Here is a 14,184-nt window from a genome sequence, read left to right as displayed (position 1 = left end):
GTTAGCAAGGAAAACATAAGTGCTGCCACCTAGAGGCCAAAACGCTCATTTTATGGTCAGTTCGTACAAACAGTAGCAGTACAAATAGGACTAGAATAAATACATATACTGGTAATAATTATAATAGTTGTTGCGATAACTTCGCCTGCATCTGTGTTTTTGATATGTGAAAATAGAAATTAGGATATGTTTACTAATTAAATAATACCAGGGTTTCTGCAGTGTTCTGTCCTTCTGATATCAAAGAAGGCTCCTTTCCTGTACATAAGTAATTTACAGATTTTATTAAAATGCATTAATATTTAATAATGAATGATATAATTTGTATTCATACTTTTTGTGCACTGAAATATTTTATGAAATCTCCATGAAATCTACATCTTTGTTTTTATAATAATAAATTATTACTATTATTATTATTATTATTATTATTATTATTATTATTATTATTATTATTATTATAAATACTTCTACTACTACTACTACTAATAATAATAATAATATCAGTATAATTGTTATTATTACTAGCAGTAGTTCAACCCCAAATCAGAAAAAGTTGGGACAGTATGGAAAACACAAATAAAAAAAGAAAGTAGTGATTTCTAAATTTACTTTGACTTGTATTTCATTGCAGACAATACAACAGCACATTATTTAATGTGTTCCTCATGATTTTTATTGTTTTTTTTTCTTTCAAAAAACAAAATTCCTATTTTGGTTCTTGTAACACATTTCAAAAAAAGTTGGAACAGTAAAGCATTTACTACTTTGTAATGTTGCCATTCCTTTTCACAACACTTAATCATCCTATTGTCCTCCTATACAAATTAGGAGTGCTGAGTCAACTTGACCTTGTCTGTTTTGACTGCTTATAAAAAATGAAGTATATATGATAGCCATTTTTTTTTCACCTTTTTAGTCTAACTTGTTTCCAACATATTAACATATATTTTGCAAAAAAATAAAAATAAATTTGGTATAATAAACCTTATTTATATACAAAAATGCCTCATTTTTTAGTAAAAAAAAAAAAAAAAAAACAGAAATTTTGAATTATTTTTACTATAGAGGCACAAAGGTGGATGCACAATTACAGGCTGGTATATTTCAAAGGCAGGAGATTGTTTTGAAACCATTTTGACCATTTTTAATGTCAGCAAATAATAAAACCTGTTTTTTTCCAGGCCAAATTGACTTGAATGCTTATAAATCAGAAATTCTACAATTATCACCATTCTGTGTGTAATATCTATTTTACACATGTAATATCTATTTTGCCCACCTGATGTCATCTGATCAACCAACAACAGGCTACACACACACACACACACACACACACAACCCCCACTCAAAAACATGCCATAATTTCATGTGAAAAAACTTTGTTTACCTTCTTATGTTTTTTATTATACTTAATTTATGAACGATAAACCTTATGAAATTATGCCATGTTTTGAGTAAAATAAGCAGAAATTATTAAATATTATTTTGGATAACCACTGACTGATAAATGTCAAACATTACTCAGCATATCTCCAGGCCAAAGCTGACTGATGCAACTAAATTCATAAATAAGAGAGAGGAAACAAATATGATTTGAATATGAAAACACAACATGTGTGTGTGTGTAAAGATTGTTGGTAGAAGAAGAGAAGAGAAGATATTGTCCCCAGCTACAAATGCATATAACAAGTGTGAAATATTTACAAATGATTGTTTTTGTTTTTTTGGAGGCCCAATGAATTGCAATGCCCAATGCTTGTGTGTGTGTGTGTGTGTGTGTGTGTGTGTGTGTGTGTGTGTGTGTGTCTGGGTGTGAGTGTGTGTGTGTGTGTGTAAAGCTTGTTGGTAGATCAGATTTGGACCAGTTGGACAAATGCATCTAACAAGTGTAAAATATTTACAAATGAGTTAGTGGACATTTTATGTGTGCATTTTTGTGTCTGTATGTTCATTGCGCTGAAAAGGGCAAAAGTGTGATCTATTGCCCCACTAAATGTAGCCGGGTCAAAATGACCCAGGAGGATCCAAAACGCATAGTATACACTAGTCTGAACACATAGTTCAACGAAAATAGACAAAATTAATTTTAATTAAGGAGGCACGGTGGCTTAGTGGTTAGCACGTTCGCCTCATACCTCCAGGGTCGGGGTTCGATTCCCGCCTCCACCTTGTGTGTGTGGAGTTTGCATGTTCTCCCCGTGCCTCGGGGGTTTCCTCCGGGTACTCCGGTTTCCTCCCCCGGTCCAAAGACATGCATGGTAGGTTGATTGGCATCTCTGGAAAATTGTCCCTAGTGTGTGATTGTGTGAGTGAATGAGAGTGTGTGTGTGCCCTGAGATGGGTTGGCACTCCGTCCAGGGTGTATCCTGCCTTGATGCCCGATGACGCCTGAGATAGGCACAGGCTCCCCGTGACCCGAGGTAGTTCGGATAAGCGGTAGAAGATGAATGAATGAATGAATTTTAATTAAAGTTCATAATTTGGAACAATCCTGGTAAATTTCAGGCAAATATGTGGAAGAAAACCCAAGCTATGACACATTAAAACCTTCCAGCCGGGTCAAATAGACCCAGGGAAAATAGGAAGGTTAAAAGACGTTTAGGGACTGAAGACACCAAGTGATGAAGTGTTTCAGGTGTAATTTTGTCCCTTTCTTGCTGCAATCAAGTCTTAAGGTGGGCAACAGTACGGGGACTTTGCTGTCGCATTTTACGCTTCAAAATGCGCCACACATTCTCTATTGGAGACAGGTCAGGACTGCAGGCAGGCCAGTCAAGTACCTGTATCCTTCTCCTCCGCAGGCAGGGCTTTGTAATGTGTGCAGAATGTGGTTTTGCATTATCTTGTTGAAATATGCACGGACGTCCCTGGAAAAACTGTCTTCTTGAAGGCAGCATATTGTGCTCTAAAATCTCTATGTACTTTTCAGAATTAATGGTGCCATCACAGAAGTGCAAGTTACCTTTGCCAAAAGCACTGACACAACCCCATACCATGACAGACCCTGGCTTTTGGACTTGTTGCTGGTAACAGTCTGGATGATCCTTTTCTTCTTTGGTCCGGAGCACACGGTGCCCATTTTGGTCCGGAGCACACGGCGTCTCACCTTGCGGGCAATTTTCAGTATGTAAGATAAGATAAAATATATTATTTGTCCCACAATGGGGAAATTTCTCAAGTGAGTGAATGAATGAGCATTTTCTGATCAAGTAATGCTGTGGTGGAATAATAACAACATTATTATTATTATTATTATTATTATTATTATTATTATTATTATTATTATTATTATTTATTTATTCATTCATTCATCTTCTACCGCTTATCCGAACTACCTCGGGTCACGGGGAGCCTGTGCCTATCTCAGGCGTCATTGGGCATCAAGGCAGGATACACCCTGGACAGAGTGCCAACCCATTGCAGGGCATTATTTATTTGTTTGTTTGTTTGTTTGTTTGTTTATTTATTTATTTATTTAGTAGTAGTATTTTTTATTCATTCATTCATTTTCTACCGCTTATCTGTGGTAGTATTTTTATTTAATTAAATTTTATTTTATTTAAAAAAAATATGTTTAATGTACAGTAATGTCACATATATATCATTATCACATATTTACCAGTAACTATAAAAATAAAATCTATCTGTTATTCATTCAACATTAAGAATTGCATGCACTGTTCTATGCTGTATAATAATAAGTAGAATCGCATAATGACTGCAGTATTGACATGAAATGTCCAAACCCTCAGTAGCCACTTTTCTCCAAAAGTACTGGCACCTCACCGGGTATTCTGGTGACGGCACTCGACACCACGTGATGTCGCGTGCAGCACCGGACCCAAAATAAAAAAAATCACAAATTTTGCACAACATGGACATGTCATATATCAAAACACTCAGAACATTGAGGGGAACTGCCTCACGTGTATTCTGGTCACGTCACATGACGTCACGTGATGTCACGTGAAAATAAAAAATTAGCACAACATGGACATGTGACATATCAAAACACTCAGAATAGTAAAGTTGATCAACTTTACTTAATTATCAAAAGTTGATCAACTTTACTTAATTATTATTGTTTTCTTTAACAGTATATTTTTATCAACTTTAATTTATTATTATGATTTTCTTTAACAGTAAAGTTGATTACTTTATTATTGTTGTTGTTTTCTTGAATAGTAAAGTTGATCAACTTTGCTTTATTATGATGTTCATGAACAGTAAAGTTGATCAACTTTACTTAATTATTATTGTTTTCTTAAATAGTAAAGTTGATCAACTCTATTATTATTGTTTTCTTTAACAGTAAAGTTGATCAACTCTACTTTGTTATTATTGTTTTCTTTAACAGTAAAGTTGATAACTTTATTATTGTTGTTTTCTTGAATAGTAAAGTTCATCAACTTTACTTTATTATGATTTTCTTTAACAGTAAAGTTGATCAACTCTACTTTATTATTATTGTTTTCTTGAACAGTAAAGTTTTCGAAATGAAGTTCGAATGCAGACGTTGCTATAGTAACCAATTCTCGCTTACTTTTAGTTTGATTTGTAGAACACAATTGAAAGAATATTATCTTCTTGAATTAAGCTTGATTTGCGTCTCAGCTTTTACACTCCCGTTATTTTCATTAGGTGAAAGGTGACAGGTGCCGAAGTCCATTTTGGTGTTTATTTCAGGCAGATTATCGGTTAGAAAACAGGACTGTGTGACTGATATTCACCATTACATCACTATTGCATCACCAGAGGGACCAGGAGTCACAGCAGGTCCTCTTAAAACCAGACGGTATACCGTGCAGACCACCTGAAAGAGAAAACCACCTTAAACCACAGTGAATCGATACTGGACTCCGAACAGACACAAGATGCGGCCAAGATGGATCATAGGATGGAGTTTAATGATCATGATGGCGGAAGCGTTGGAGCCAATCTCGACCAGCCTGGCTGTTGGCATTGCAGCTGCTCTAACAGGATTTCTAGCTCGGTATCCAAATGTGTTGTATTACTTTCAGGAGTGTTGCAGACCAGAGTGGATCTCCTACAATAAAACAGGTGTGTGTGATCTGTCTGGTATATAAGGGACTTATGTGTTTATTAAGAAGTGTCTAGTATTTCATCATTGTTTTGAATGTCATGACTCAATAAGACAAGCAGATATTTATTTTGACCTGATATACCTCATAACATGTTTTAAACCATGTTTTTATTCGCAAAGACGTGTTTAAGATCTACATGTACATGTTGTGGTTAGAGAAAATACACATTAACAATGCTTTTTTATTAAAGTTTGGCATTTAGAAGGTATTTCTGTACTCAGTTGTATGACTGAATACAAGCCTTGTCATATTTAAATGTTTATTTTTGAACTTTCTATTTAATATGTCTGTATTTTACACAACATTTCGTTATTTTGCTGTTTTTTGTGTGTCGCGTACAAATTGCGTCACTGCGTTACGAGTTTTGCCGCATGAAAGTGACGTCGTTGCACGGCTAAGCGGAACTATTGGTTGTCGTTAGAGACGATTCTCTTTTTATTTTGTTAACATAACAATCTTTGTGTATGACTTGATTCACAATGAAAGAAAGAGCCTCGTTGGTGTTGTATTTTATTTTAATACCGAGTGTTATTGTTCAGGCTTTTGAGCCTATAAGCACAAGCATTCTGACAGGCGCTGGTGTGGCCGCACTGGGAAAGAAACTGTACAATTATTTAGTGGAAACATGTAATGAGCACTGGGTCGGATTCAACAAGACTGGTAAGAGATCATGTGTTTAAATTATTGTCTGTATAAAAGTTATTCATTAGCTGGATGTTTTTCGGGTTGTTAGAGTTACGTAGAGTTAGAGTAATCTTTTTGTTGTTCAGAGTTGTGTTGTTGCTGTGTTGTGCTGTCCTGTGCTGTGTTGTGCTGTCCTGTCCTGTGTTGTGCTGTCCTGTCCTGTCCTGTGTTGTGCTGTCCTGTCCTGTCCTGTGTTGTGCTGTCCTGTCCTGTCCTGTGTTGTGCTGTCCTGTCCTGTCCTGTCCTGTCCTGTGCTGTCCTGTGTTGTGCTGTCCTGTGCTGTGCTGTCCTGTGCTGTGCTGTCCTGTCCTGTGTTGTGCTGTCCTGTCCTGTGTTGTGCTGTCCTGTCCTGTGTTGTGCTGTCCTGTGTTGTGTTGTGCCGTCCTGTGTTGTGTTGTGCCGTCCTGTGTTGTGTTGTGCCGTCCTGTGTTGTGTTGTCCTGTCCTGTGTTGTGCTGTCCTGTCCTGTGTTGTGCTGTCCTGTGTTGTGCTGTCCTGTCCTGTGTTGTGCTGTCCTGTGTTGTGCTGTCCTGTCCTGTGTTGTGCTGTGCTGTGCTGTGCTGTGCTGTCCTGTCCTGTCCTGTCCTGTGTTGTGCTGTCCTGTCCTGTGTTGTGTTGTGCTGTCCTGTCCTGTGTTGTGCTGTCCTGTGTTGTGCTGTCCTGTGCTGTGCTGTCCTGTGCTGTGCTGTCCTGTCCTGTCCTGTGCTGTGCTGTGTTGTGCTGTCCTGTCCTGTCCTGTGCTGTGCTGTCCTGTGCTGTCCTGTGCTGTCCTTTCCTGCGCTGTGCTGTCCTGTGTTGTGCTGTCCTGTCCTGTGTTGTCCTGTGTTGTGCTGTCCTGTCCTGTGTTGTGCTCTCCTGTCCTGTGTTGTGCTCTCCTGTCCTGTGTTGTGCTCTCCTGTCCTGTGTTGTGCTCTCCTGTCCTGAACTGTCCTGTGTTGTGCGGTTCTGTCCTGTGCTGTGCTGTCCTGTCCTGTGTCGTGCTGTCCTGTCCTGTCCTGTGTTGTAATCTCCTGTGTTGTCCTGTGTTGCGTTGTCTTGTCCTGTCCTGTGATGTGTTGTGATGTGCTGTCCTGTCCTGTGTTGTCCTGTCCTGTCCTGTGTTGTGTTGTCCTGTCCTGTGCTGTGCTGTGCTGTCCTGTGTAGTGTATATTCTCTTTCCATTTACATTTCCCTTTACATCATTTGGCAGACGCCCTTATCCAGAACGACATACAGAAGTGCTTAAGTCTCTATCATTGGATACATGGAACTCTGATTAACTAGGTTACAAACTTAAGATACAATGAGTTTAAAACATTGTTCAACTTTTTTTTTTTTTTTAATGCAACAAACAGGGAAAGAAGTGCTTGTTGAAGTGTTTCATGAATAAGTAGGTCTTCATTTGAAAATAGCCAATGTTTCAGCTGTCTGGACCCCTATTGGAAGTTCATTCCACCACCATGGTTCCAGAACAGAACAGAAGAGTCTTGTTGTATACTTACCTCTTACCCTTAGAGATGGTGGAACCAGTGGAGCAGTGCTGGTAGATCTGAGGGTGTGAGGTGCAGAGTGAGGAGTGATTAGGTCTTTGAGGTAACAAGGAGCTGGTCTGTTTTTGGCTTTGTAGGCCAGTATCAGTGTTTTGAATCTGATGCGTGCAGCTACCGGAAGCCAGTGGAGGGGTCGCAGCAGTGGGATGGGATGCGAGGCAGGTTGAAAACAAGCCATGCAGCTGCATTTTGGATCATTTGCAGAGGACGAATTGCGTCCATAGGTAGACCTGCTAGTAGTGAGTTACAGTAGTCCAGTATTGTGATGATAAGTACCTGAGCAGCCTGTGTGGACAAAAATGGCAGAATCCAATCTAATGTCGTAGAGAAGGAACTGACATGAGCGTATCACATTAGCAACATGAGAGGAAAAGGACAGTTGATTGTCCGTGGTTACCCCAAGGTTGCGAGCTGTGGCAATCTAATTAATTAGAACAATACTTAAACTTCTACGTCGATCAGACATAATATTTCAGCCACTGACAGGTAAAGTGAAATTGTTTTATCTCCTTACAATGGTGTGGAATATATCAGGCTGCAGGTAAACAGTTAGTTCTCAAAGCTGGTGTGTTGGAAGCAGGAAAAATGAGCAAGTGTTAGGAGGCTCACTGATGTGCTCAGGATAATGCACTCTGCCATACTTCAAAAATTGTTCAGAAATGGTTTGAGGCCTTGTAGCACAGGATAGTTATAACTCTGAAAGAACAGAACATACTGTAGTCTTGATGCATACTTTCCTTACCCTGAAAGATGGTGGGATCAGTCAAGCAGTGCTGGAGGTGCAAGGTGCCTCCTTGGTCCAGTGTATTTAGGGATCAATTTGAACCTTATCTAGTGCTCAGCATCATCATCTCATCATCTAGTGTGTTTTTGCTTAATGGCTAATCCTTCTCTTGTTCTCAGGTCTTGAAGCAGATCTGCAGAGCAAGCTGTTCGGCCAGCATGTAGCATCTCGTGTTGTCCTCAAAGCTGTGTCCGGCTTCATGAACAACGAGAACCCGAAGAAGCCCCTCGTCCTCTCGCTGCACGGCTGGACTGGCACAGGCAAAAACTTTGTCAGTCAGCTAATCGCCAATAACATTTACCAGCGTGGAATGTCGAGCGGATTTGTGCACTTGTTTACTGCCACAGCACACTTCCAACATGAAGCAGAGCTGGAAGTTTATAAGGTACTGCATGATTTACAGCCTTTAATCCTGACAGACAACACTATAAGCTATAAGTGTACTAAAAATGTGTATTGAAGAATCTCTCTTATCTCTCTAATATCCTTCTGATCATTTTTGAGTTTGCCAGTTTATTAGATAAACGTATACAGTGTTACATAAATCCTTTTATATTTAGATCAGTAAGAATCTGGATAAGACTTTGTTTGGTTGTGCAGGATTGTAAATCTTCAGGCTTGTGCTGAGAGAATTGTGTTGCTTGTACATCTCAAACCTACACAACACGGTTAAGATTAAGATTCATTGCTGCTGAAATGTGTGTGTGTGTGTATGTGTGTGTGTATGTATGTGTATATATATATATATATATATATATATATATATATATCCCATAAGTTGATTTTTGTTCCACAGACAGAATGGAACACCAGTAAAAATGGTTTCATAACTGTGGTGAACACATGGTGCACATGGTGATATTAAATGAATTTGTTACATCATGACCTTTACCTTTTGTCTTATCATGATCGATCACAATATTCCTATTAATTAATCCTAAATATCATGTTTCTACTTTTTTTCACCCGTGTGTGTGTGTCTGTCTGTGTGTGTGTGTCTGTCTGTGTGTGTGTGTCTGTCTGTGTGTATGTGTTTGTGTCTGTCTGTGTGTGTGTGTGTCTGTCTGTGTGTGTGTGTGTGTCTGTGTGTGTGTGTGTGTCTGTCTGTGTGTGTGTCTGTCTGTGTGTGTCTGTCTGTGTGTGTGTGTGTGTGTGTGTGTGTCTGTGTGTGTCTGTGTGTGTGTGTGTGTCTGTCTGTGTGTGTGTGTCTGTCTGTGTGTGTCTGTCTGTGTGTGTGTGTGTGTGTGTGTGTGTGTGTGTGTCTGTGTGTGTGTGTGTGTGTCTGTGTGTGTGTGTGTGTGTCTGTCTGTGTGTGTGTGTGTCTGTCTGTGTGTGTGTGTGTGTGTGTGTGTGTGTCTGTCTGTGTGTGTGTGTGTGTGTCTGTCTGTGTGTGTGTGTGTGTGTGTCTGTCTGTGTGTGTGTGTGTGTCTGTCTGTGTGTGTGTGGGTCTGTCTGTGTGTGTGTGTGGGTCTGTCTGTGTGTGTGTGGGTCTGTCTGTGTGTGTGTGGGTCTGTCTGTGTGTGTGTGGGTCTGTCTGTGTGTGTGTGGGTCTGTCTGTGTGTGTGTGGGTCTGTCTGTGTGTGTGTGGGTCTGTCTTTGTGTGTGTGTGTATGTCTGTGTGTGTGTGTGTGTCTGTCTGTGTGTGTCTGTCTGTCTGTGTGTGTCTGTCTGTCTGTGTGTGTCTGTCTGTCTGTGTGTGTCTGTCTGTCTGTGTGTGTCTGTCTGTGTGTGTGTGTCTGTCTGTGTGTGTGTCTGTCTGTGTGTGTCTGTCTGTGTGTGTGTCTGTCTGTGTGTGTGTCTGTCTGTGTGTGTGTCTGTCTGTCTGTGTGTGTGTCTGTCTGTCTGTGTGTGTGTCTGTCTGTCTGTGTGTCTGTCTCTGTGTGTGTGTCTGTCTCTGTGTGTGTGTCTGTCTGTCTCTGTGTGTGTGTGTCTGTCTGTCTGTGTGTGTGTGTGTGTCTGTCTCTGTGTGTGTGTCTGTCTGTCTCTGTGTGTCTGTCTCTGTGTGTCTGCCTGTGTGTGTCTGTCTGTCTCTGTGTTTGTCTCTGTGTTTGTCTCTATGTGTGTCTGTCTGTGTGTCTGTCCGTCTCTGTCTGTGTGTCTGTCTGTCTGTCTCTGTCTGTGTGTGTGTCTGTCTCTGTCTGTGTGTCTGTGTCTGTGCCTGTCTGTGCCTGCGTGTGTGCACGTGCGTGTGCATATAGTCCCAATTGCAGCAGTGGATTAAGGGCAACGTGTCGGCCTGCCCTCGCTCCATGTTCGTATTCGACGAGATGGATAAGATGCACCCAGGCCTGATTGACAGCATCAAACCATACTTAGATTTTTATGAAGTTCTAGACGGAGTCTCCTACCGCCAGGCCATCTTTATCTTTCTAAGGTCTCTAACATCATCGTATATAGAACTAATAATTATATTTGTACATTTAATTACAGTAACAAAAACTGTTAGTTTCTAACGTAGTGATGTTACTGTTGGCTGCAGGGTCTGGATGGATTTAAGCAGAACATGAGTTTTGAAGGGGGGGGTCACAAAGACAGAATAAATTCTCTTAGCAGAGATTCATGTTCCTCATGTTCATGGCACTTTTAACAGCATCTTTATTAGGGTGCATGAGGGAGACTGACCTGCACCTGAACATGCTAAATTGTTTGATCAGGGTACTTGTAATGCAAGGTGCTGGTGGCTCTTGTTTTTGATATTTTCAGATAGCGCAGCTTGCTTTGCTTTGAAAATCCATTCAGATTGCTGTCATTTGATGCTGAACTGTTTTATTGGTACACATAAATAAGTACAGTACTGGACCAATGCCAATAATAATATAAACGCATCCCTACAGTTTTTTATTACAGTATTATCAGATTTAGAAATGTTTAATCAAAATGAATTGTAAAATAAACTGTTATCAAATCGAACAGGTTTAATGCCCCTTTATGCTCTTGTTTTCTGTTCCATAGTAACGCCGGCGGTGAAAACATTGTGCAGGTGGCGCTGGATTTTTGGAAAGAAGGAAAGGATCGAGAAGAGATTGAGCTGAAACATCTGGAGGAAGCCCTATCCCTGTCTGTGTTTAACAACAAGAACAGTACGTAGAGAAGGTTTTCCTATTAACTTAATTTAAGTCTATCTTTGTGAATCTTGACAAAGCCACAGTAAAGTCCAAGAGAACTGGCTGTGACTCTAAAGCTGCGTTCACACATACAGTGACTTTATCACTGCAAGTCTCCAGTCGCTGTACCGTGAAGTCATCAGGATTACGTTCCTGTTACTGGTTGTCATAGCGATAATGTTGATCTTAATAGTGATTAGTTATCTTGCCACTAAAACGAAAGGTTCTGGAGGGATATTTGGTGTTTGTGTATATAATTCAGCAGTGTATATCTGCATCATATCATACGAAATGAAGGTGAAGCAGTGTGAGCTCTTTGCCATAGATCACATGCGCTCTACTGTCTTCATACACCAGTGCAAACAGCAGTACATGTTTACAATTTAAACTCGTTCCTAATCATCGCCGGACTCACTCATACCACCGGTAGTCACCAGGTCACAGTGAAAATCGAACGATCTCTGGTCGCTTTGCTGCTATCGATGCGAGTCGCTGTACGTGTGAACGTAGTGTGTACTGGCCATGTGAACGTAGCGTGTTATGAAAATACGTGGTGTCTGGCTTTGTTTCTCTGAGGAGGCCTGTGGTATGATCATGTTGATCAATCATCAAATAGATTTAACTGTGTTACAGTTTTGTGGTATGTATCTACACAATGTTGAGCTTATGTAAAAACAGATCCATTCAAAACACTGAGCCTTGGTTTCAGCCGTAATGTATTACACAAGAATTTTCCTTTTGCGTTGTTGTGCGTTGCAGCTCAGAATTAGTGACGGCTTCGAGCAACATTTTGCTCGTCTACACTTGCAGCTAGAAGAGCACCTCAACTCCAAGTCTGATTATTAGTCTAGATTACCTTTAGTGACACATATTGTTAGTTATGGAAATATACCGAAATATGCTAGTATCTAGTAAGTTGGTTTTTTTTTCAGAGAATATAGCATCATAAACAGTAAGGTAAGTACAGTGCTGTCTCTTTATTCATTCTGAAGTCAGTATCATGCATCCCTATGCTACATGGAATTGCTTTATCAGTGAAGGCAAATAATCAAACAGTTAGTTTTAGTGAGTTCTCTGTTGGTAACTGATGTTACCATTAAAAACACTGTTCACATAAACGTGATTTTAGGCAAGTACAGAATTTTTCTGTGTTTGTAAGCTGTAGGTTTTGGAGGAGCAATAAACATTCTAAAACATTCCACCCTCCTTGTCTGTTTTACCAGGTGGTTTTTGGCACTCGAGTCTAATAGAAAAGAACATGGTGGACTACTTTGTGCCCTTCCTCCCCCTGGAGTACAAACACGTTGTGCAGTGCGGCCGAGCCGAGATGATCAGCAAGGGCCATAAACCCAACGAGGAGGCTGTGGAGCAAATGGCTCACGACATGAGCTATTTCCCTCGTGAAGAGCGCGTCTTTTCCGTGCAGGGGTGCAAGGTTATCTCCAGCAGGCTGAACTTCTACATCTAAAAAAAAAAAAAAAAAGGAGAGTCTCAATGCTGTGTGTACTGTCCCTGAAGAGCTGTGGTGGGATTGATTTGGAGGAACATTATCTAAGCAGGAAGTCCACCTGAACACTAATCTGATGTCACGTATCACATGTAAAAGGAGCGAGCAGTTTGTTTTTTTTTTTGTTTTTTTTTTAAACTGATTGCAATGGTTTATGATATTTCTGTTTTTAACATGAATCAATGATAAATGATGCAGGCTTGACTCCTTGTTTTTTTAAGGAGGATTCAGGTCTCATTATTGATCTGGTGGCAGCATGAATGTGTTGAATCTTAAATGGTCATTTTTTATGACCGTATGTTGTGCATTGTCATGCACTAGTAATGAACAAAATACTTTCAATTGGCATCATTTTTATATGTAGAGTGTATATATATATAGAAATGACAACAACTTAATGTCAAAATCCTGCAATACCTGTCAATAACACCATTTTGTCAATGTCACTAAAAACCTTTTATATTTTTGGCATCGGTGTCCAGCTCAGTGGATCGATTAAATAAAACAGATTTTATTTTTAGTTGGAATTAATTAGAAGCAAACCTAGTAGCTAAACCCTGTTTTCCAGACATCACTACCGGAACTGTTTATTTTTGCATTGATGTTTTAAGTACATTTCACTTATTATAATCATGCTTAATTTGACACACAACAACATAGATAGAAAAGGTAGAAAATGGACTGAAAATGTTCTTGCTTTTTGGGCAACATGATGATTTTGATGATCCACACTTTCACACTGAACGTTTTGTGTTCTTTTGCAGACATCAGATGAACTGATCATTCCACTTTGATTACTTCCACTAAACCTGATAAACTTGATCTTATTCTTTACTGGTGTTCGTGAGCTTTTCCTTATTGTGCAGTTTACTTGGAGTTGAGGTGTGTCCTGGGAGCATGAGATACTCATAGAAGTGGACACCAGTCCCGTTACTTACTGTACACCCAGGGTCTAATTTAGCAAATAATCCACCTACAGCTAGTGTACAGATGTATACAAGCAGGAGTCTACAAACCCCAGACAACCATCTTGGCCGTAAGAATCTCCTGGTTACGTTCTTGTGTGCCTGCATGCTGAGAGCTTCCACTGAGGTCAAAATGGTCATTCAGAGTCATCTTTTATGGAAATTTCTTCTTATTGTGGTACTGGTTTAGAATGTAGAGGAACCCTGGCAGTCACGTATGTAACTAGAACTATCTCCTTTCCTCACCACTAGGGAGGTGGAGAACATGCACAGGAAGTCATCAGTGAGTACAAAGAGCAACCATAGCTCAGGAGTGTGTGGTAGTTAGGATACAAGTCAGATTGGTGATGGGTGATGCAGTCATGTCTTTTTTTTTTTTTTTTAAATAATAAATATTATCTATATCACCAGACTTTACTGCTGCTACTGCTTGATGCATTGACACCAACATTAATTTATTGTGATAAAAAAAACTCAATTTTTGAGGCATTTTGTAAAAAGCTG

General features: G+C 39.7%; 1 protein-coding gene across 2 annotated transcripts; it reads left to right on the top strand.

The window, feature by feature from the left end:
• Window positions 1-4,653: 4,653 nt before the first annotated feature.
• Window positions 4,654-13,549, top strand: tor1 (torsin family 1). Of its 2 annotated transcripts, none has more exons than XM_060890385.1 (5): window positions 4,654-5,064; window positions 8,224-8,489; window positions 10,303-10,478; window positions 11,057-11,184; window positions 12,432-13,549. In XM_060890385.1, exons 1-5 carry the CDS (start codon window positions 4,878-4,880, stop codon window positions 12,674-12,676), a joined length of 1,002 nt encoding a protein of 333 aa, XP_060746368.1. In that variant the 5' UTR covers window positions 4,654-4,877; the 3' UTR covers window positions 12,677-13,549. The 2 variants fall into 2 exon arrangements, with proteins under 2 accessions (XP_060746368.1, XP_060746369.1); XM_060890386.1 differs by lacking the exon at window positions 4,654-5,064 and adding an exon at window positions 5,485-5,768.
• The last annotated feature ends 635 nt before the right edge of the window (window positions 13,550-14,184 follow it).

The sequence above is a fragment of the Tachysurus vachellii genome, chromosome 17 (assembly GCF_030014155.1).
Source record: "Tachysurus vachellii isolate PV-2020 chromosome 17, HZAU_Pvac_v1, whole genome shotgun sequence".
Classification (NCBI taxonomy): Eukaryota; Metazoa; Chordata; class Actinopteri; order Siluriformes; family Bagridae; genus Tachysurus; species Tachysurus vachellii.
The sequence above is the reverse complement of the archived record's forward strand: the minus strand, read 5'-3'. Positions and strand labels throughout refer to the sequence as shown.

Excerpts from the sequence above, each read along its gene's own strand:
- tor1 (XM_060890385.1), top strand. The coding sequence starts at position 4,878 with ATGCGGCCAAGATGGATCATAGGATGGAGTTTAATGATCATGATGGCG. Across the intron at positions 5,065-8,223 it reads GATCTCCTACAATAAAACAG|GTCTTGAAGCAGATCTGCAG; the intron begins GTGTGTGTGATC and ends TCTTGTTCTCAG. Across the intron at positions 11,185-12,431 it reads TGTGTTTAACAACAAGAACA|GTGGTTTTTGGCACTCGAGT; the intron begins GTACGTAGAGAA and ends CTGTTTTACCAG.